We start from the raw sequence: 24,794 nt of genomic DNA on the forward strand, positions 1-24,794 counted from the left end.
TTTGTTAAATTGGTAAAAATAAATACAAAAATAAATGAACACCAAGGAGAATGGTCAATATAAATTACTTCAAAGTTGGGTTGGACTAGGTATGACAAATTCTATGGTTGGAGAGTCTCCTTAACATTTCCAGTTTGATACTAAAACAATAGCTCAAAACCTAGAAATAGATTTTAAAATCATATACATTACTGAATGGTTAAATCAGACCAGCTGATTCAAACTTGAGGCTTTTGTAGTTCTAATCAATCAATAAGGGCAAAAGTCAAAAAGGTTTGGCATCATTAATCTATTTGGAAGATAACTGGATTCAAATCTCCTTTCTTCCAATGAAGCAGATACGCCTGTGTCCAGCAGGGGGCAGAATGGTCACAGCTTCAATTTACAGTCTGTTTCCTGTCCATTCTTTCTTTAGAGCTCCTTCAAAAACTGAAGTCCAAACAGCTTCACTCTTGAGAAAATATAGCTCCATCATTACTCCCCAGAACAAGACACACAGGGAGGGATTTTGCTGGTTGCAGACATGTTTCATGGATCATGTTAAAGGGTCATCATTTTTTGTTGGCTATCCTCCTTTTCCTGGTGGCGAGCATATCATAGAATGGGTCTCTGCTGATGCTGGCTCTGTGGGGAGAGGATACAAAGCAAATTACTTATTTTGTATAAAAAAAAAATAAACAAATCCCCTGTAATTGAATAACTGAAAGATAAGTTAAAGTTTTATACTGAAAATGTAATGCTGAATTAGTCACATGTCTATTCTTTCTGTCCAGTTAGTTTAAGTATAATTATAAGTTTAAGTTTAATTCTTTATGCACTTTGCCTATTACTAATTTAATCCATTACCATCCCTTTTGTATTCTTTACTAAATGCAAAAATCTAATATTTATTGACTCAATTGATTCTGCTTCAATCCAGCTTGATCTGGAATGTTATTATCACCTGTCTTCCAGTCTGTCTCCATAGAAAAAAAAGTGGAAAGTGAAAATGTTTTCTTTTTTTTTTTTTTTGAGTTACAGAGTCAAAGCTTGCCAAATCACACGGCTGTGAGTTTGAGATTGAGAGCAGCAGAGTGTGGACGACTATCACATGGAAACTGAGTGGAGGCAGAACAGCCTAGCAACAAACTGACAGTTTTTTTAAAATTTATTTATTTATAGTCTAAATCTTGTACAGAATGTGGCGATTCAGTGACTAAAACTAAAATCAGAGACCTCTAACCTTAAATGTTTTAGATTTTAGTATTTAAGAGTAGAACTAGATGTATATATTTAGTGACATTATACTTAATTATGTTGAGAAAAGTGAGCAAAATTTCAGATTTTATTTTATTTTTTACTTCTTTCTACCTAAGGTTGTCAAACAATAACCAGATAGTTATGAGTACTAAAACTATTATCAAAATGACAGACTTGAAAATATTCTGAATAGTTTTGGAATTGTCTCTATCTATATCACTTGTATGTTAGTGTTGCTATTATTGGATCACATTGACTTTGCATTCAATTTAGCATTGTTGGGCAGTCAGCATTGTCAGCATTTGACTCAAGGCTTTTCACTGTGTGATTTGCCTGTACCATTAACACATTTACAGGAAAAGGCTTTACGCACACAACGGCACACTGCACTCAGGACCCTCTCCTCTGTTTCACACCAGACTCTCAAACGGGATGGGTTTCATATCGAGGTCAACTGCCTTCCCAAGTGAGAGAATGAACACTGCCCCTCTTTCAAAACCGGCGAGCTTCACCTGAATAGTTTTCCAATAGCGACAACTAATTGCATTCACTTTGTCAATACTAAGTAAGTTTTGGCCCATCATTAGAACATAGAAGGATTTTGTAATACATTTTGTGTTAGATATTGGTCTTATTTACCACTCACTGTGAGACAGGCTGATCTATTACACACTGGGTCCAATTCACAGGAGCACTCTGTTTGTACATTGGGATGTAACTGAGAGCATCTAAAAAGCTACCCCACATTATAGGAGGGAGATAACGCAGTTGATGTTTTGGAGATTAGAATGTTGAGTATATCATTTCTAATTAAAATGGGATTTCCAAAACAAGAGTATCTTTTGCACTTCTGCAGTATTGTGCAGTATTTTTTATTTTATGGTCCATTCACATCTTGGTTGACTTGAATTTTAACCAAGACATTTAAAGGCTCATTTTAGCCTATAACACATTCATGATGCATTGTCAAAATATTGTCGGAATACTGAATACCTTCAATCTCCAAGAGAGGCTAATATTTTTAAGAGCCAACCAGCTGCGTAAACCTTTATTTAAACATTTAAGCCCAAAGAAGCTACTGAAAAAATGTGAATACACAGCTCTCTTATCTTAAAAAACAGGGTCATGGATAAGTTTGTAGTAAATTCAAATTATATCATTTGGGTAAAATAATAAAAACTGGCCCTACATACAATACCAAACAAGCAAAGTTTATTAGCCATCATTTTCTCTATATTCTAAACAAATTGTATTGATTTATCAAGGTCACAAAAAAATATTGAAATATACATTTTTATCAATATTGCCCACCCCTACCCCACACTTCTAAAAGTGCAAAGAGAAATAACTAGCACATCTAAGTAAGCCCTAACCAAAGGAAGTGAGATGATCAAACAGAGCAGAAGTCACCTTTTGCTCACCACTGTGTGTTATCAGCGCCAGAGTGTGAGAAACAGTCAATGTCACGTGTACGTGCCACATTCTGGAAGTCAAGGTCAGACATGAGAGAGTGGCACAGGGGAGCAGAGCGCTGTTGGCCTAAGTGCCCTCTCAGTGTAAATGGAGACGCGCTAACACGGCTGAGACTCACTTGATAGATTTGATCCACTCCTCTTTCTCCTCCGGCGTGGGCGCTGATATCCTGTACACCACGTGGTTGCCCTCAACGACCCGTCCATCCGCTTCGGTTTTGCAGGCTTTGATCACTTGGCCTTTGTGGTTAGGGTTGTACAACTCAAAACAGTTCTGGAAGCCAATATTTGCAAGGTTGATAAATAGAGCATTACAAATATAATACTTAAATCTGAATGATTGCTCTTACGGGTTTTCGGGGCTCGTCAACCTCTCGGATGCTGAGGTTTTCCAGAGGGATGATTCCTCGAGGTTCCTTGTCCTGAAAAGATATTTCTAACTTAGCATCCATCTATAAGTATTTCTTCTTCATTTTTATAACACTGTTAAACAGTTTGAAACAATTGCATTATTAAACATACCATATTAAGACACAACCTCATAGTAGCTGTTTAAAATAGTTACAGAATATTAGAGTTTCAATAAATACAGCATCCATGAAGAAAAAATTGGGCAAAGAATTGATTGAATGTAAATGAATATATAACACAAGAGGTGAAACTTTTTATTCACTATAGCCTCAAAACATTGAATTAAATTGGACAAAAGACAGAATTTAAATATAGAGAAAGTTTGTGGATCCCATTCCAAACAAATGGGGTTCTGAGACTTTTCCAGCTTAGACTTTTCCACCAAAAATTGTATGTCACTTTGAGAGATGGATGGAAGAAAAAAAAAATCGAAATTAATCAATCAAAAGCATTATCAAATCCAGAAACTATTGTAAATTCTATATTTATGTGTTGCAAACAGAATGATTTGCCCTCATAATAGCCCCTTGTGCCCGTGTTCCAGTGGTAGTCACATCAGAGCTGCACCTGGAGGGAAGTGTAACTCTAGCCTCCCCACCCTGCAGTGTGCACTCTGCTGACGGGCCCTTCCAGAGGTGTTTGGGCCCTGTCCTGCCTGTCATCTTCACCCTAATGAGGGGGCACGACGGGGGGAGGAAGTGCCCCGGGATAGCTGCCTGTCTGCTTGCATGGGGGGAGGGGGCAGGCAGGGGTCTTGTTGAATTGGGATGCCTCGTGTCTGTTCAGAGAGGGGGGCACTTGGCTTATGGCTTAGTGCCGCCAGATGTGAGCTGCGGACTTTACAGATGTTTCCCATGATGCCGCATGTTAATTGCTCGAGCGGAGTGAGGTTCATTTGGGTCAAAGGGGCTGTGTCTGGTGAGGAGGGCTGCTGCAGGCTACATCTCTGGTACCCATTTACACCAAAAGAGGAACAACTATTGACTGTTGGCCTGGAAGTAATATAAAATAGAACATGAATACTTGATGTAACTACAAAAGGATTTTTAGCTATAGATGAAAAAGTGCTTAAAAGTACACTATATAATTTCTGATAAAAGGGTTTGCCACCTGTCTGTCTCCATGGAGATGTTATTGCTTTGTCTGGAATCTTACAAACCTAAAATACCAAAACATGCTTACTGTGAGCAGGTTAAACTCTCCCTAGATCTGACTTGTAACATGACTGTTGGCATTCTTTGCTTGTCTCTGTGAAGATAGATAAGCCTAATACCATACTGTGAAACATTCACGGCAAAGTATAAGCATATCCTCAAATGGAAAGCAAAAGGTACTCCGCAAGATAAAAATACATGGTTCACCTTTAAGAATTGCCCTTCAGTAGCAATGTTAGAATACTAAGTGCCACATACAATTTTAGTTAAAGCTCATTCCACTGAACCATAAACCTTTTATTATGGTTGTAGTAAGACTTTTCAGAAATCTTAACTCTAAATTTAAAAACATTAAAATAAAATAGAGTGCTTATAGTATGTATTACAACTCAAATAGGTCTGCACTTACTGTGGTGTATTCAAAGTAGTAGAGGCAGTTGTCTGTGAGAATGAACCACCTCCTCTTCCACGTCTTGACCCGGCCCCCTGCACACACATAAACAGTACATAGACTTAAACACATTACTGGTACTGCATATTTCAAGTACTTTGGACCTGTAGGAGACCCCAGTTCCCCCGTCCCACGTGCCACATCTGGACCTGATCATCAGCCCTGTGTGCTATTAGACCTCAATCACAGCCTCCCGCTCCGGCTGTCCCCTGGGAGCCTGGCCCCTTCTGGGTAGAGGGGACTGCGATGAGGGGAGGGTGGTTTAGAAAAACAGAGGAATTGGGTTTATAATTCCAGCACACGTAGTGGTATGGTATCATGGTTCAGTGAAGCAAGACACACTCCGCTGGACTGTCCAATGGGGGAGGGGCGCCTGTCATCTCGTGTTATCAAGTATTTCACTAAAATACTGGCTTCAAATAATTTCTATATTTTTATGAATGCAGAAGACATAATAATAAGTCATATAAAATAATAAAGTACAATGTGCAACCTTTCTGGTGGAGGGTCTGCCAAATGGGTGTTATCATGCATATTATTGCTTTGCCTAGAATGTTCCTCAGTGTGGCATTAAACTTATATAAAGTTATATCAGCATGCTCACAGCAAGAACACATGTTTATCAAGGTAGCAATAAAAAAAAACTGCAATTAAATACACGTAAATTAGATCCATTTGATAGCACACTGTGGAACATTTCAGGCAAAGGAATAACATCTCCAAGGTGACAGACCCTCCACTAGCAAAGTTTTAATTTTAGAGACATATCAGCCAGTTCTGGCTCTCAACAAAACCACCAAAAATGCTAGTAAAACTTTCATTGAACACATCTATTTACTATGAGTGCCATTACAGTTATTATAATCTTGCACAAATAAACAAACTGCATCTCTAAAGCCACATTTAGAATTGTCTCCGGAAATCTTCTTAAATAATATCTGCCTCTGACTTCATCAACTGATAAAAGTAGATTATTTGGATTAGTGGGATGAGTTAATTCAAATGTTCGTGCTTAAATGAGCATCCAGCTAAGTGTAATCAAATCAGCCCAAGTGCACAATATGTTCTGGATGAGAGCGTGCTGCTGACAGAGCACCGAGCAGAGGCCGTTACTGATGTAATCAATATGTAATGTTTACTTGACCCATATTTTTGTGCTATACCATGCACTAAAAGTCTGGCATATTCATTATTTATATGGATACCAGACACAATTTTGTTATGTAAACTAATGTTGTCCTTTTAAAGCACAATGGAAACCACTTGGGAAAATAACCTCTCCATAAAGATGCTGGCTCTATCTCACAATAATCAAAAATTACATTATATTACAAAGTTTTAAGAAACATTATGTCAGCGATGGAGGGTCCGCCACCTGTCTCATGGAGATGTTATTGCTTTGCTTGGAATGTTTCAAACCATGGCATTAAATGTATCTTCATGGAGACAAGCATGTCATGTCCACTAATATGTAGAAATAATGTAGAAAATTCTAGGCAACACAATAAGATCTCTATGGAGCAATTTTAAACTATATGCAGAAAACTTTAACTCAACTGTAATGTTTTAATACAGGCATGCTTGGTCATTGTTAATACTGCAGTCTTAGCAGAAGCCCCAGCTCCTGTTAGCTGTGCTGCGTAATGATCTTTCCATCACCTTATTGATTACCTGACCAGCCAGCGGAGTGCTCCCTACTAATGAATATAAAAATCTTCCCCTTGTTAAGTCAATGGCCCTGTGATCGAGCAGGAGTTACAGTTTGGTCATCGGAAAAGATTTAGGGTCTCGCTTGATCTGGCAAGAAGGACGCAGGGAGGTGAGTGAAAAGCATCAGGAGGTGGTCAAATGAAAGAAAGCCATGGGCCCCAGCCGTAAGCAAGTATAAGTACAGCCCACTGACACTGGCACAAAACAGAGTAAAGCCGGGCATTGGGGGGAGCTGGGGTGTGACAGAGTGTCTGGGCAGTAGCTATGGTCCAGAGAAGGGGTCTTTTGATTGGACCCAGCATGAAGCAAGGTGACCACTACACATCCACAGAGCAACTTCAAAATACTTCAAGTAAGACCAGAAAAAAGTTGAGAGAATACAACATAAACAACAGCCTCTGGAACACACCCTGACATGACATAATAGTAATGTTCTTAATGTTTTATCTGGTAAAATAAATGCATTTTTGACAATATATTTTTGAGTTTATATGATCTTAAATGGGAAACTGTGGAGCAGTGGTTAAGTATTCATAATGGACTGGTGGTAAATCTTCCACAAGCACATGCTGCCATTGTGTCCTTGGGCAAGACAATAAACCTCAAGTCCAGTCACAGGACATCCGGTCTAAAAATTTGTCAAGACAGCACATAATTGCCTTGTGTAGCAAGATCCCCTTAATAAAAAAAAAAAAGTGTCAAAATTGCAGAAGGCACATTCATCCAAAGCCATTATTTAATCTTTGGTCATTAAAGGTCCTATATTATGCAAAATTTACTCTTTTTTAGTCATGTTCAAATGCTGTTACCTCCTCAGACACATACCTGGAGCTTTGTTTCATTCTCACACGTTTGACCCTTTATTATGAATTTGTCTACATCTCTGAAGCTGAAAATGCTCTTGTGGTGTCATGTGGTTGTAGTTTTCAAGTTAACAGCAACATTTTATCTTTTGTTTAGTACAGACTGACCATTTCAATGCTGAAATCATCTAAATGATTCTAGTGAAGGTATATCGAGTTTAAAAACACAGTGGAGCACTTCCTATATTACCACATGACATCACAAGGTGGAACAGTGTTTTCCATTTGAGAGATTAACTCTAAAATATGCAAGGTTTGTGTGTTCAACAAATGTAAGTGAAACAAAACACAACTCCAAGTATGTTTTTTATGAGGAAACAACATAGATCTATGTTATAGAACATATAATAGATCAGAAAATAACGTAAAAGGGGCCCTTTAAAAAGACAAACTTGCAGGTAAATATCAATAATCGTAATGTTGTTTATGCTCTATTCTGGATGAAGTCTATAACATTTATCATTCATGCTCAGTGATATCCTTGCATGGCTTAGAGAAGCAGCTTTATTTTCAGATGTTATCCCCATCACCTCGAAATGAACTCACGGAAAACTGGCTAACTGCATGTGTAGGCTGCCGATGATATGCTCAGTACAGGAATGTCAGCCAATGCAATATGAACTGAAGGTATTCTGATGCGGTGGAAGCAACGTTACCTACCTCCTAATAAAGCGAGATATAAGGAGGAACAGCCATCACAAATAGAACACAAAGTGACAGTATGAAAAGTTAGACAAGGTGCAGGGAACACAAAAATACACAAAAGACAAGCACAGAAATCACATACACCAAATCAACCAGGTTACACAAATGAAGCACAGTGATAAGAAAGGGGCTGTTATTGCGTCACAGGTCTCTTAGCAACTGATTTTGGCAAGATTTCAGAGAGCTGACAATTTTCTGGGTCAAAAATAGACACCATTCAACACATGTATAATTTGATTTAATGCCATAGATGATTACAACTGCTCTAGCGCACATCTGGTGAGAAAGAACATCTAGAAGGTCTATGATAACATTTGGTGATCGTTAATTAGCTATCAAGGGAATGTGGAGTGTTTTGAAATAGGAAAACCAAATTAGATCCTCATTTTCCCTCATTTTCCCAATGACTGTATAACAAGCTTTTCTTAAGGCTAGTCAGCAGTTATGTTCAATAGGGTTTCTCCACTGTTGGGGATTTAGTTGTAATTATTTTATCATGTCCTACATTTGACTGAATCAAAGATGGTTTCTATTGTTATTAGAACATCATAGGGATCCAAGATTTTTTTTTTTCCTTCCAGATGATCTCAACTGACTGTGTGACTGAGTGCAAAAGTTGCTTTCAATTTGAAACATGTGGACAAGGAGTTTTGGTGTAGTCTACCCAAACACTGAATTTTACACCTTTTTTGTTATACATAATTTTAACATCTTTACTTTTGATCATATAAGCCAAGCAAGGAGCAAGTTTTGTCATGTTTAACTCCTGCACTAATGGTTGTGTATTCAGCTAATAGAACTCACTTAACTAAAAATGCACAAATTCTCTTTTTGAGACGTGAGCTTATGATAAAACAATATTATGAATGCTACTTATGCGACAGTGAACATACCTAGCTTCAGAAGCCAGCCCTCTCTGTCGGGGTTGAAGAATGTGTGCGTTAAATCATTCCCATCATCTTCTGGGATTTTGAACGGTTCATTTTTGATGCTGTCGTAAAGGTTCTGCGCACAAGGAGACAGAGACACTATTAATCACCAGGGAGGACAGCGGGGCAAATACCTCATTCGTAATGCTATAGGTGTGACAAAGGGGCCAGGGCAGACAAACACACTGAGCCAATGGGCCCTCACCCTGAGCAGCTCCTCCGGCAGATCGCCCCCCTCATTAATGCCCCGGTTCATGGAGATAAAGCGCTCCACGGGGGGCTTGTCCCGAACGTTTGGATTGTGCAGGCTGGTGTTCAGCATGATGACAGCAAATGACAGTACGTAGCATGTATCTGAGAAAGAAAGAGATATATATGTTATCATTTAAGAATACAGAAATTGCTGCGATAATAATGATTATAATCAAGGGTCACTGGGGACATTCTACAATCTGAAAACAACCAATCCAGGCAGTGCCACTGTTCCTAGTAGTAGAAAAAATAGCAAGACTTCACTATAATTTCATGAAATTGACAGTCTCTGATCGTTATTTTTAAGCTGCTATTGGGCAACCAACAACAGACCAATTCAACATGAAAAACACAGACCCTTTGATAGCCTAAGATATGGTTTAAAGAGATGTTTTTTTCATATTCTAGAGTAATGGTCCATTCAAGGTTATTTGTTGTGTTTAGTTTCTCAAAAAGTTTTCTTTATAAAACATAATTATAATATAAACATATAAACATAATTATAATATAAACATATATTTTAAGAAACCTTAATTTGAGATTTGAATGGATTTCTGGTATTAATTGCCTCTACCAATTATATAATTTTGCTGCTCAGCACTTGGGCAACAACTGTTGTATTTAGTTTACTGTAGCATAACATGTGAATAAATTAATTATGATATGGTATATATGGTATTTCTAGTGCAGTCCAAGTATGTTTATGTGAATATTTAACCTACATGTTTCTATTGTTTTGCATAGACAAGAATGTAATTGTGCTTACTGCATAATGAAGTATAATCAGACTTTTTTGAAGAAAGTAAAAAGTAAAAGCATTAGAAAAATGGTAAAATGATAAATACAGATATTCTATGACAAATAAAAGTTTCTCTTATCTAATTTCTGCATACTGTGTGTTTCAGAACTGTGAATAATACACATTTGTTTACTTTGGACAATCATTGTTAAATACCTTATATATTTCTCTCTGTTACTGTAATTGAAAAGTGCATGATTGTATGTGACAGGGGAGCGTGGCAGGTGGGGGTGGGGTGTGACTCTGTGCTAATGCTAATGCTAACACACACACAGGGCCCAGTGGCTGCTGCCTGTAAATGAATCATTCATTCTGCTGTGTCTGCCTCGTCTCACTGACACACTTAGCGCGGGTCGTTCTGCGCTGCCTATTGTCTAGCACCTAACTCACGGGACTATAAAAAGAGACTATGCAACAGTAGGGTTGTGGGAGGAACGTCAGAGCAGTCAAGAAATGATGAGCAAAATAATGACCACACAAATGCAGCCACAATTAAAGCGCCTTCGTTATTTTATGTGACAGTTGCTGCACAGCATAAACCCTCCACTCACTTGTCACACAAACCCTCAAGACGACAAAAAGGCTTATTGTACACCACGCCTGGCAAGACCACAAAAAAGCAAGACTGCATTAAACTCGTCTATAAGTTTATATAAGGGAGTGGCACTTGGATTGTGGAATACAACCAAAATTAAATTCAGCACACTTAAATGTACACAACATCACTGCCTGGAAACACAGTCTGTCAAAGAAGTATGACAGAAATCAAACTTTGTTATTGAATTCATATGATCGATTAATATAACACGTAAATCATGCTGAATTTTGTTGTTTATATGTAATTTTAATGGTCTTATAACTCAAAAAATCTCATATCAGTATCAGTGCACTTCAGACTGCTAAAAATGTAACAGCATGGCACAGTGAATAACAAATTAAAATGGAATATTGCATCTTTTGAACTGAAAAAAGTACTCAAAATGTTGCGTATAACACATAGACTACATAAAGATGGAAAGTGACGTCACCCCATACTGTTTCCAGTCAAATGAAGCTCAAATGCTAGCTAATTTGGTGCCAAGTTAAATAATAAGAATAAAATAGTGAACAAAATATAAATATGAAATGAAAAAGAAACACCAGGATGATGTAAAGCGGGTTAATACAAATATTTTAAGATCAAAATAATGAGGCTCACTGGAACAGTTACAGACAGACGAGTGACAGTTTTTTTAATGTTAAGTCAATTGGAAACAATGGAGTCGATGGAGCTGGGAGCGCCCCCTTGAATATTTCCTATTTAGAATGTGGCGGCTAGTGTTAGTTATGTCTATTTATACACAGTCTATTGTAAAACAAGAAGCTGAAAAGTACAACTAGGTTACAATTGTTGCCTTTCACTGTATAATATGCAGACTATTGCCAAGAAATTTCACCCCAGAAAAATGCAATTTCTTACATAATTTATACATTTTATATGTTTCAAATTGAAAGCCCATTTCTCCACTGGCCCATAACACAATCCTACACAGCCCATATGAATAATTGAGCTATATTGTCATTGTTTGTCTTGTTCCTTCCTAGTTTGTTTACACCCACCCTTGTTGAGCCTATTCTAAATAATACATTTGTCTTGTTTGTTGACAGTTCTTAGTTTCATATGATCCACTGTAGTGCACTGTAATGCGGTTAATCCTGGTTGAGCCTTAGTTAAACTCTACACTAATGGTTTAATGATTGGGGTGCATTTTAAACAAGCCATCAGTTTTCCAGTCAGTGAACGTATTGACTTAGCCTCACATAATGGGCCAGCTCATATGAATAACCGATTACAGTTAACTATGGCGTGTCTGACCTGTGGACTGGAAGACCCCGGGGTTACACTGACAGTAGCGAGAAGCGAATGCCTCCATCATTCGGTCGATTTTTTGTGCTTCTCCAGGCAGACGGAAGCTCCACAGGAACTGTCTAGATGCAAGAAATAGAAGTGAAACTTTCATTAATGATGAAAAGGATGCAGCTGTTTTTACTTTTTTATATATATAGCGTTGCTTGGTTGTTGTTCCCTATTAACATATAATGCAGTTATATGCGACAGAATTGTATTGTTATGGCTAGTGTTTTCATGATACTAAAATTTCAAACTTGATTTCAATACCAAGGAATTGACTCAGTACTCGATACCGATTACAATATCACAATGAAGATAAAAAATGCTACTTTTTTAGTAACAGAATGTAACTTTCAATGCAAAACAATAGTATTTTCTTTACGTTAAAATGAGGTCTTACACTTGTTCTGATAAAGCACAAATTCATACTAAAACTGTTCAGGAGAGCTTAAATTTTGTCCTGTTAATGTGACTTTTTGCAGTATTCATACTTGCTCAAATGAATACCTAGTTTCAATATTAGTTTTAGTATTGATTAGTATCTGATTTTTGATACTTTTCACACCCTAATGTCTATGGCCTCTTACCGTAACGCCTGGACAAGGTTGAGGTCAGCAAACTCGTGAAGCTCCACAAAAGCCTGAAGCACCTTTATGTTGAAGTCATCCCTGATAATTAAGAAAGAGAGAGTACAAATAAATGGTTAATCATCATTATCCATATGCCTTCACTGCAAGTATTTTCAGTTCTTTCAAAAATGCTGGTTCAGTAAAAGTATTTTATTAGGTTTCCAGGACATAGTTTTAATAGCCAAAACTGGAAGTGGTCTTGAATCACTTCTCTCTTTTCTTGCACAATTCTTTGAATTCACTGACTACATTTTATCAATGAAAGCTTTGTTTTATTTTTTTTGTCATTCACACTGACAAACAGGCTTTGAGATTCAGAAGGCAGCTAAAGTTTACACCAAGTTTACCACTTTACAGAACCCACGCAGTCTAAAACCTATGCCTAATCAATCAGCCCATGTTTTGCTAAAGTGACTATTTTCTGCATGTTAGCAAAACAAAAACAAAACAAAATCATTTATGCAAGCCTTTGGGCAAATGCAACCTTCACCTCAATGCATGGTATATATTTTATGTTAATGTAGCTTCATTTCAAGTAATTGTTGTTATGTTATAGGCTAGGGTATTCAAGAGACACTAAAATGGGAAAATACAATGAAATATGACTCAAAACTCAGCATGAACTCAGGGAAAATGCAGGTTAAAGAGCACGTTTCCTTTCATCTTAACTATTTCTCAACCTGAATTCCTCTTCCCAGCATTCCTCTCATGTTTGCGCTCTTATTCATTCCGGACGAACACAGAGGAGAGCTGCCTGAGAGACATTTAAACAGCTGGCCAGTGTTTCTCCACCCAGAGGCCCGAGTGAGTGGTGCTTCAACTGATCGAAACCAGCTTGACCAGACCCATGCTTGCTTGAACTGTCACATATTTATTGTAGGTTGTGTGCAAAAACTCAGCTCTTATATGGCACAAACGTCAACAACAACGTTTCAATCCTAGAGCTTTGTTTTTTTGTGGAAAGACTTGGAGGAGTCGCAGGAAAAAGTACAAAGTGTGCTGTTTAACTACAAACAGAATGCAGACTCAAGTTGCAATAACATTCTTTTGATTATTTGGCCCAACACTGGGGGATTTTCCTCATATTCCTTTGCTCTTTCTCATCTACACAGAATGAAGTTAATTTAAGGGCGACGCTCCATTGTGGACTGTATACTGTATACATACCCAGGCAATATACATTATGAGGGAACGACGTTATAGGCCAACTTTTTGTGTTATGAGATTGTGAATGTTTGGAATTTGAAAACTTGTGCTGACTATAGGTGAACTATAGTCCTGGGGCTATAGGTATTCTACAGACAGTGGTCAGTTTGTTGCAGGGATCAGAGTAAACAGTCAACCATTCACTAATATTCAATAGGACACTTAGGGCTGACCAATCCAATTACATGCATGTTTTAGGTCAATGGAAGCAAGCCATGAGCAAGTTTTTTAGTTTTGTAACACTTTCCACTTTCCATCACCTCAGTGTAATCAGTTGATATTACTGACAATAATTTAAACATATAATTATTCCCAATTTTAAAACCTTTCACATTATTTAAAAGTTGTTTATTTTTACATTTTGTGCTGTGCTTCTCAAGGTGATAACTACAGTTAACATGTTGGTGTCATCAATTCATGGAAACTTCTGGCATCCTAATAATTGCACTATTTCTTTTTAAAAACAGTACAAATGCATGGGAGCTAGTTATTCTTCTGCAGGCTTTGGTGATGCGGTGCTCCTCTGCTTGTATTAAACAGGAAGTGACAAACAGATGTTCCCCATGTGGTCTGTGTCTGCTGAGGTAATTTAAGAGTCAAGCGCCCACTCGGGCCACAACCGTCTCTCCTCCTCTTTCCTCCTTTTTTTTTTACTTCACTATCTCCTCTGTTTGCGCCTGCCTCCTGTTTTCTCCCTCTTCATCTCTCTCTTCATCGGCTGTGTAATGATGGGTTCTCTCTTCCTTGCATAAGCTCAATTAGTGGTAATTACTTGAAGTGAAGCCCGAGTCTGTGTTTAGTGTGATTTCCACAGGGTAGGTGGCCCCTTTGATGATCCTCTGTGAATAAAGCCTATTGCGGCGCATGGGTCCCCAGGGTGCTCCTCCCCAACTGTTGGATTCATTCACAGACTTTGCTGCTCTCAGCTTCTGTCTTATGCGTTATATTTACTATGGCAACTCTAGTCGGAAATAGGCTGGTTAGCATCAACATTTTCATTCGTTTGATTTTGGTAGACTAAGGCCATATTGTCACCTGAAAACTGCAAAATCTACTAAGAGGAGTTAACAGGAACGCATTTATTTTTCCAGGATTAAGTGGGTTTAGTACCAGAACTAAATTGGCTGGGATTTGACCCTCCAAGAATTCAACCTTTGTTTCCCACATGTTATTCAGGGTTGCAATCACTTCACATTCAAAATAATAAACAATTAGTAACACAAAGACGGCAATTACTTAGGTAATATAAAGTTCTGTCTGTGTCTCTATATAATCTTAAAATGTACAAAACCTACCAATGATTTTCTGACACATGTACGTTTTGTATTAGCTTAGCAGTTCATATTTCCTCAAATTTTAATGCTCATTTAAAATATGCACTGTGAACTGATCTTAATTTGATATTTTTCCATCATCATTCAGCTCTACATTCCAGGTTGACAGTCGCCCACGCAAACACCTTAGTTAGTATGCCTACCCATTGTCCAATTCTGACAGTTGGACAATTCTGACAGTTGGACAATAAACCTTTTCATGCAAATTACCTTGAGCTCCCATTTATTTCTTTTTGATTCACCCTCTGTATCTGTCCCAGGTTCACCTTCACCTTGTAAATACATTATACTCCCACATATCATCTCCACATAACAGCATGTATATTATAAGTCTAAGCTTTCAAATAGACTCCTCCTTCTTCATTACCCAGCCTTCTGACCCAAGCCCTCACAGATATATGTTCAGAGAGGGTCACTCGCCCTTTTTATCCCATAAATCCAGTCCATAAAGTCCTTCGCTAATGACTAAATCACCTCTATTCCTTCCCTTACCTCTCTCCTAAGTAGTCTCCTATGACAGTCTTGTTGAGGCCCTCTCCTTTGTACAGGAACTGGGCAATGTCTTCAGGAGTGTGCTGAAGTAGGTCGTTCTCCAATAAGAACTGGATTCCCTGGAGAAGACAGAGGAGGAGACCGTCAATCACGCATCTCAATCAAGAAAATGGTTATGAGAAGGACATAGTGAGATTGCTAATCCTGCTTATGTAAAATGATGTACTGTATCTTTTATATTGCTTCTACCTTTTTGGGATCCATGTTGAATTTCTTTCTGCCCATTGCGATTTGTTTGTTCCTTTGTGAGGTTTTGCTGGAACATACAAAATAGTTATAAGCAAATGACAAAACAATAGAGCTATAAAAAACATGTTCATTATGGTATTATGGACCACATAATGGTCTAAATATAAATAGTCATTTCCAGTAACACATTGGATCATTGCTTTGATGTGTGAATCCTGGAGACAAACTGTAAACTCATTGATTTATCAATTGTACTAGCCTGGCTGGCAGATTCACTAATCATACTTTGTTGATTGAGTGTAAATAGACCAACAGACAAATATATGGATTTAGTGACATTGGTAGGAAAGGAAACGATACAACTAAAAGCAATTCTGTGGTAGCGGGCATGTTTGTAATTTGCAGTTTAATAGATAACATACAATGCAAATGCTCATAGTTAAATAGTGAACTATGTATATCTATCTTCTGCTGCTATCGTCATTACGACAGATAATAAAATTGAAATGCAAGTTAGATCTACTCCTAAACTTGAATAAAGTCTCTTCTACTTGTAAAATAAAACGACAAGTGTTTATTTTATTTGAAAAACCCTAACATCCACAAAATAGATGCTGACAGTCAGGCTGTTATCACACTCATGCATCATCAGCCCTAATGTTCACTTCTAAATTCAGCAGGAAACGTCGGTGATAAAGTGTAGAGTACTGAAAACTGCACATAAAATAACCACGTTTGTCTGTATTATCTAGTTACATATTCATTCTTTATATCTTATTTAGACTAGTAAGTGTTAAGTAACCCAAATTCTCATTGCCTTACCTCTCTCCCACACACGTAAGCTGCTCGATCTCCGTCATCACTTCTGCAATTTCAAACTTGAGTCTCTGCAAGTTCACAAAAGCTTTTCTCAATTTACTTTAACTGCAGAAGATGTTCATATAAGCTACAAACATGCACACAGTAAAAACAACATAATGTGACTCTAAACCGAACAGCAGGACGGAGGAATGGTTTGCATAACTTCCAAATGCAAATCGCTACAGCAGTAAAAAGTTTATGAGGAAAATGCGATCCTAAAAGCATACCTCAATATCGTCCAGTAGTTCCCTTTTTCTCCGTCGGATGCTTGATAGCTCATCCCTCTCTTCTAAGGACAGGTCTTCAGGAACTGCAATGTACAATAAAAATAACGCCTTTATTACTAAATGAATGACTAGATCAGCTGACACAGACTTAGTTAATTTGGGAACCAACGTCTTAATTAACTGGAAAAGTCAAGTAGGGGGTATTCATATTCTACTTGAAAGTGTTTTGCCCCTTGCCTCCTTCTCTATTACCCCTAGAGGAAAATCTATTAATAAAACTGATCCTGATTAAGCGTTCCTTCATTACATGCGCATTTGGTAATTGGATGCAGCCTACAAACATCTCAGTTGGGAGCAGCCTCAGGAAAGATAGATATAGGATGTTTTCCCAATCTTTAACATATTTTATAAATTTTTTCCTCATTTGTACTTGAAGGGCCCATATTACACCATTTTCTGACCTATGTTGTAATGTTTCCTCATCAAAAACATGCCCAGAGTTGCATTGTTTCATTCACACGCATTTAACACGCAAATCCTGTATATTTAGGTTTTCACCACCTTTTGATGTCAAATGGTAATACAGGAAGTGTTCCACTGTGTTTTTCAACTTCGTACATGTTCACAAGAATCATTTGGATGATTTCAGTCTTGGTATTGGCAATCTCTAAACAAAAGTATAACAAAACTACTTCATGAGTCCACAAAGTGGACCAGAGCATTTTGAACTTATAGACTCATAATAAAGGGTTACTCAAACTTGTGTGAATGAAACAAAACACAGCTCTGGGTATGTTTTTAAGAAGGTAACAACATTCTAACATGGCTTAAAGATCACAAGAGTCAGTTTGACGTAAAATAGAACCTTTAATTTCCAAACAGCCTGTATACAGTATGGCACTCATGTCAAATAGTCAGTGGTAGAAGTTTTTAATTTAAGAATTTAAAGCCTGATTTTTTTATTTTTTTATTTATGTATTTTTTGTGGATATAGGACATCAAAAAGCATCATCCTAAATGTAAAAAAAAAAAAAGAAACGAAGCGTAGACTGCTTTTTCAAAAGTTTAGAATTTGAATATAAGCTGGGAGCGAGTATAAAAATAGCTACTAATTAATTGTGCTTGGTTACTTAGCTTACTGTAGCTAACTGAAACAAGTGCTCAGCTAGTTTTTGCCTTTAACATCTTTCTCATTTGGGTTGTTTTTCATGTTTTTGCCCTTTATTTTATAAAAGAAGCAGTGTCTACAATTAGCTCACACCCTGAAGAGAGATAAAATCCTTGGGTAGCTTGCAAAGAGGGACAACTATGGCCAGGAAATTAAATTAGTAGAGCATTTCATGGGAGCAGAGAGGAAACGGACTAGGGCAATGCGTTCACCGAAAAATAAAATCTTGTTAATAACTGAATTAATTAATCTATTATGGTACAAAGTCACTTTTGTCATTATGCCTTGACATTTTGAAAAGACTGAGACCAGGACAAATTTGATGTTTTAAAAGGAATTTGATTTATGTCTGGTTTAATTCGTTGATTGTATTGACTAGTGTCCATTTAAGCACAGCTGACCAATACAGATGTTCAAAACTCATCTTAATGTGTATTTTTAGAATGTATTAATAATTGGGAACTACAGTGGGTCCTACAACAATCCTACTTTGCATAGCACCATAAACATTGTATTGAGTCTTCATTTCTAAGGCAGCTATTGATTTTCTGTTCCGCCGTAACCTCTAGTGACCTTTTCGTCTTTCACGTTTACATTTTCATCTTGAAGTAACCACATTTACAATGCCCCAGAGTAAATATAGACAAATGTCACGGGCTTTTGCTGCTTTCAATTTTCCCCATAACGTCCTGATTATATAACATACAAAATGTGCAACGATCATTGTAAGGAGACGCTGTTACCCCGAGGCAGTGCATTAGCTAATGGAGTGACTGGATGATTACTATCTAGATTCATTAAAAAGACGATGCGTTAGTAAAATCCTATCTCAGCTAATGGTTGGGTATTGCAATTATCCACAAATGCAGTCTTCTTCTGTCAAATCTAGCACCACATCTGATACAAAAAGTGCGTAGGGTCACTGCTAACAAAGGTGTCTAATCTTGTGCAAAAATCTTGTGCAGAATCTTAAATTGCAATGACATAATTAACACATAGTCCGCAGCAACTTTCTGTGACTCATGCAGGAAATGGGTTGCCAGATATCTAAGCTAACGCAACATCAGTGACTAACTGCAAAAATCAATGGTGCTTTGACGCATTGGTTCTTAGGAAATATTAGTTCCTGATAACCCCAAATGCATCTATACACTTTGCATCAGGAATATCTTGTATACCAACGCAAATGGTTAAAGTGATGCCATTTTCTTTCTTTTGAACTTGTTTTGCACAAAATAAATGTGGAAGTAGAAACTGTTGATGGTCAAGATTTTTTTTAACTTATATATATTTTTTTTAAATTTCATATTATAATAGGATACAGCAAACCAAACCAAAAAATATACAGAACAAATGGTCAGCTGTCATTCAAATAAACAGTTTTCTCAGTAATCCGGTGAAGATTATATTGAAGGTGCATTGTCCATCACCTGCTTGTTTCTGTGGAGTTGTCATTGCTCTGCATGGAATGTACCACACTATGACATTAAACAGATATACCTAACATTTATGCAATTACAGGTTGTTTTATAGCTCAAAAATACTCAAAACAACAACAACAACAACATGCATTCTGACTGTGAGCTGGGTTGCCTCTGCACGGATCTGACCTGTAACTTGGTCTGGTTTGGGGAATTGAAAGGTTTAATACCATACTGTGATACAGTCCAGACAAAGCCATGACATCTCCACAGAGAAAAACATTTGATGGACTCTCCACCAGAAAAGCAATGCACCTTTAAGATAATGCTGAAACTTTTATTACCAAATATTTAAATCCTGCTAAATCCAATATAGGAGATCTCTGATGCTCTACATTAAGCAGGTTGGTCTGTTAAAAAAAAAAAAAAATCCTAGTAATTTTCCCCTTGAAAATAAATCCTTGAAAATCTACTTTTAAGACCAAATCCCCTGCTGCTCTTCACACCCAAAACTAACAACTGTCCCCGGGCCACCCACTGCAACCCTGGCTTTAACAGCTCTACGGCTAACGCTATACTACACTTTACACGTTACGGACACACAACAGGCCAAAGAAAGCCTTCATTTTATAACTCTGTTTTCTTTGCACATGTGTTAAACTTACTACCAGAAAACATGAAGAATTTTCCAGGTATTGAAAAAAACGTGGTCCCAATACTTCCCAAAGACAGCATTCATACAGGAAACCAGCGCGGTACTTAAAGAGGGCTGAAAATCTCATGCTCACTTAACTCTGGCTTGGCTCCAGGTTTTAACCCACTCTGCTGTGCACGTGTGACTATAGGGATTTGTGCAGTAGCAACTTAAACCACTGTAATGTCTTTTAAAGTGGACAAGCTTAAAAACAGATAACCCCTTTACCCCGGGTGGCCCCCCTGCGGTGACATAAGCACTGTAAGAAAGCTAAAACAGAGGAAAAGTTTGTTTAATCTACAAAGCTTACCGCCACCCCCAATCCTGATAGTACTAGTTTTTAGTTGGACATGCACACATAGACAGCTGGCTCTAATCTTTCAGCTCTTAATATGCTGAAGCGGAAATGTCATGATGTAGCTAAACTAATGGAAATGTTGACCAAGAGTTGCTTTAAAGAGGCTAGATTATGTGGCCGAGAGGTGAAATTTCAAAATCAATGGGTCACTTAACAAAATTGTCCTTTTTTGTGTCCTCATTCCTTTAAAGGGGCATATTGACTATGTCCATCTAAATCATGGTAACTACTCCTTTTGTGGAATTCAGTTAGAATATTACATTGTACAGAAGGTTGTGCAGTTAATCGAATTTTAAAAGGCCCATATTACATTATTTTCTGATCTATGTTATAGTGTTTCCTCATCAAAGCAGTAAAATAATGGCTGTTTTTATTCGGGAAATTATAGAAAGCCATATTTATCTGTACAAAAAACAACATGAAATCAAAACTTATGATCAATCTGAAGAAAGAAGCACTGCTGTGATCATGCAACTGACCACAAATTCATCAAATCTGTACTATTACATACAGCAAGCGGTTTTAACATCTGCCCTGGCATCTGTAAATGTTAATCCAGCAGATTAGCAGATATAGCAGTCTCATTCTAAAGTATGAAAGAGATTGACCTCAGACTAACCCACATGTGAGCGAACTGCAAAACTGTAAGTGCATTATTAGACTGAATTATTTAAGTCACACAAATGGCTGAAACAAGCTTGGCAAGTGTAAGTGGTGCATGTCTAAACATCCATATGACAGTAAAATGCTTCATTACACCCAGCACCGAGGCCTGTGCTCAGTAATTATTTAGTCGTAGCTCCTTTGCGTGAGAGGAAAGGAGAGATTTGGGGTAGTTGAACCAGCTCTTCAGTCTCTACAAAGGAATTTCTTGGGAGGTGCTGATTGCTGTGTTAATCTGCAGTTTTCGGCTATGCTACCTCCTGCTGTGGAGCTGTTGGAGCTTTGGGTTTGCATAGGAGGTGGTCTCTATGTACAGCCTCTTCTGTTCTTATCACACATCTGTTGGGCATCACAGCTTGTAAGTCAATATTTTATTCAATGCAGGATCCGAAAGGGGGGTTCCAGTGCAGGCCATAGGCTAGTGACCAAACACAGGGTAATCTGTGATGGGATTGGACTAAGCAGGAATCACAAGGAGGTTGTTTCTTTTGGCGTGAAGAAAGGTTAGGGGGCTTTCAGGGGATGAGACATGTCTTTCCACTGGCAAGTTTTAAACCAATCAAGTAAACTCTCATGGCTTTAAGATATCAAAATGTCTTGTTTTATATTACAGGGGAACATTTTAAGACAACTGGTTTATTATGCAGAACTAGGCTAAACATGTTGGAAAGATATGTAGCTGTGTTTATTTCCACAAGTACTGAAATTTTGTTTTGATTTTCTTTTGATTTTTTTCAATTTAAGATTGAGTTCACAGTTCAAATTTTACACTTATCTAGGAGCATCAATTTGTGAAAGAACACTGAATAATGAACTGCAGAACATGTTTGTAATGTGTAATGTGGAGGGTTTACAAGACCCTATTGGAAACCAGACTAATTGAGATTGTGAATTGATTGGATTTGCTATAATTAACATTTATAATAAGCAATTTTAGATAAGCCAATTTACATAAATATACATCTTAAATTACTTACTCACTCAGTATTGATTCTTATGAGCTCTGAGTCATGTTATGTTGTTACTACATCGAAAACATACGGTGTTATGTTTGGTTTCATTCACACACGTTTGAGTAACCCTTTCCTATTAGTCCGTCTACATCTCCAGAGCTCAAAATGCACAGTTTCACCTTGTGATGTCATGTAGTGGTACTTTAGAGGTTAACAGCTACATTTGCCTGTAGTCCAGCTGACAGTGTTGAAATGATCCAAATGTTTCACACAGTGGAACATGTCCTGTATTACCACCTGGCATCACAAGGTGGAACAAAGTGTTTTCAGTTTGAGAAAAGAACACAAGAACAAGTTTGCATGTTGAATGAAATAAAACACAGTTACGGGTATGTTTTGATGAGGAAACAAGATCATAACATAGATTCAAAAATAGTGTAATCTAACATAATATAGTTTAATAATCTCAAAGCCTTTGTATTTCTCTCATGTTAACATGTGCATGCCTATTTTTTGACTGTGATCAAAGTTTACTTCCTAAACCCCAGCTTTATTAACATTGTTCCCAGGTGCACTGGATAGAAAATAATATGACAGGTGACACTGCTGAAGCATTATTTCCTGTCAGGCACGTTGGAAGCATCCTGCAGGCTTCATCTTGATTGACAGACACGCCAATGAATGTAATACTGTGTAGCCTCGATATTCTCTGATACCAACACAGCCACCGTTATATGGACAAATATTTCGCTTGGGAGCAATTTCCGATTCTGGTACAGGTGCTGGTACACAAGCAACACAAATGAGGGACTTGGAGAAGCTGACAGAGTGCCCACGTCAGCAGGGAGACGGCATAAAAGATTGGCGGACAAAATCAGAGGCAGTTACTTCAAGTGTGTGTGGACAGGAAGATTTGCTGTCAGGGTCCATGGAAGCTCCGGGTATTTCTATAAGCGCCTGTGATATATAAGGAGTTTGCCAGAACAAGCTATTCCCTTGATCAAAAACCACCCCTATAGTTTGAGGAAGGTGGGTGTCTCATGGTAAATTCATGAAAGTGGTTACACCCATGTATCCCATTTTTTGAGCTACATTTGTCCTGTCCCAGCACAGTTACATTGAGAAGCAGGTCTTAGGGTAGAAATGGGACTGTTGTGTGCTCTCTTAACCAAATACATCAGGAGGTGTACTGTTAGTATGCAAATTTTGTTAGCATTACTGTAACAGCAAAACTCACTTTGGCCTCTGAAAGTTGAAAAACTATTATATAAACAGTGATGCCTGGTTCCAGAACCAATATCATGGAACCGACATCGGTTGGCAGTTTCGTTATCGGTGCAGCCCCACTTACAACTGAACGCAGTGAATTATAAACATAGGAATGCATTAGGAAAGTGAGAAATAACTAGGTCTGTTTTTCACGTTTTGATAATCAGGTACAGCGCAAGTAACCTGGTGGCAACTCAAGTTCTAGTGAAAACAAAATGTATAAGAAAAATATAGATTCAAAGATTAGAGTAAAGAGATTCAAAGAGTAAAAATGAAGCAGGACATGAGGACAACTAAACCTTGGCTTGCACATTTTAGGTGAGAACAAGATGGAAGCCAGAGAGTTGTCCGATTCCATTCAAGCTGATGCCAACATACACAGCCCAGCTACCTCAGTGCTTTCATAAACAAACTATTTCCTGTCTGTTTCAAGCCCGCTCCTGCTTTTCCAGGTGTGTATTACCAAACGCACTCCTGCGCTTAATAGCCCTGCTGATTCCTCCCAAAATGCTTCTGATTTCATTTGCCGTCCTGTTACTACCCCATCTGCTCTGTGTCCCATGTTTTAAGAGACTCCCTTCTCGACAGCTCCAGGCAATAATTCCAGGCAAAAACGCTAACTCTATTTCCAACAAACAGTGCCTGAGAAGACTGTTCTTTCCCACAGATGCACGGTACCATGGTGATGCGAACATGCCGGTAAGACTCCCCAGAATGTCTCCTAATCAGATCCATATGCATGCTAGTTGTCTTTTTACAACAGCAGTCTAATCCTAGTACAATGACAAGCCAGCGTTGTCTTTTGGAATAACGCACTACACATTTAATCCTCTAATGTTGTACCGCAAACGCATAATCTTGGCAGGGAAAAAACAAATTCCGTGCATGTTCCAAATCTCTTCTTAAGCTTTTTAACTGCAGAGCCAACCAGCAGGGTCAGGTGGGTAAATTTTAACACGTTTTCTGGCAATCTGTGTCAACATGGTGATAGTAGGTGTTGTGGCTGAAGTGGTGACTACAAGATTGGGAAAATTACAGCCAGGTGTTTCAATATAACATGAGACGTAGACTATGAGGTTTCTGAGGTCTAGACTATAGTATTTTCTACTGTGTTTTATAGAGAAACAAGAACTAAACCAAAAGTAATCAGACTATATCAACAAAGACTTAGCAAGGTCTTAACTAAGGCTAAAGGACTAAAACTGCTTATACACTAGGGTTTGTCACCTCATGAAAAAGTTTGTCTGAAATGTTATCATGTATGGTAGAGCCTATTTTTCAGTTACTCAAGTAGAGGTAGTTTTATAATAATAATAATAATAATAATAATAATAATAATAATAATAATAATAATAATAAATTTTGGTAGAGACATCTGCTTGTTGCTATGGAGA

General features: G+C 37.8%; 1 protein-coding gene across 1 annotated transcript in view; it reads right to left on the reverse strand.

Moving 5' to 3' along the window:
* Positions 1 to 6: 6 nt before the first annotated feature.
* The window catches only part of LOC110159666 (cytohesin-3), a 30,569-nt gene continuing 5,781 nt past the window's right edge, over positions 7 to 24,794 (reverse strand). Inside the window, exons 2-13 of the mRNA XM_020924259.2 lie at positions 16,875 to 16,957; positions 16,609 to 16,673; positions 15,787 to 15,853; positions 15,538 to 15,656; positions 12,464 to 12,544; positions 11,841 to 11,953; positions 9,140 to 9,288; positions 8,899 to 9,010; positions 4,686 to 4,762; positions 3,062 to 3,133; positions 2,831 to 2,985; positions 7 to 624 (exon numbers count right to left, since the gene is read on the reverse strand). Coding sequence (XP_020779918.1) covers positions 552 to 624; positions 2,831 to 2,985; positions 3,062 to 3,133; positions 4,686 to 4,762; positions 8,899 to 9,010; positions 9,140 to 9,288; positions 11,841 to 11,953; positions 12,464 to 12,544; positions 15,538 to 15,656; positions 15,787 to 15,853; positions 16,609 to 16,673; positions 16,875 to 16,957 — 1,166 coding nt within the window. The 3' untranslated portion in view covers positions 7 to 551. The remainder of the gene's footprint in view (positions 625 to 2,830; positions 2,986 to 3,061; positions 3,134 to 4,685; positions 4,763 to 8,898; positions 9,011 to 9,139; positions 9,289 to 11,840; positions 11,954 to 12,463; positions 12,545 to 15,537; positions 15,657 to 15,786; positions 15,854 to 16,608; positions 16,674 to 16,874; positions 16,958 to 24,794) is intronic.

Source organism: Boleophthalmus pectinirostris, unplaced genomic scaffold (assembly GCF_026225935.1).
Source record: "Boleophthalmus pectinirostris isolate CB_2022bp ecotype Guang Dong unplaced genomic scaffold, ASM2622593v1 HiC_scaffold_14, whole genome shotgun sequence".
Lineage (NCBI taxonomy): Eukaryota > Metazoa > Chordata > Actinopteri > Gobiiformes > Gobiidae > Boleophthalmus > Boleophthalmus pectinirostris.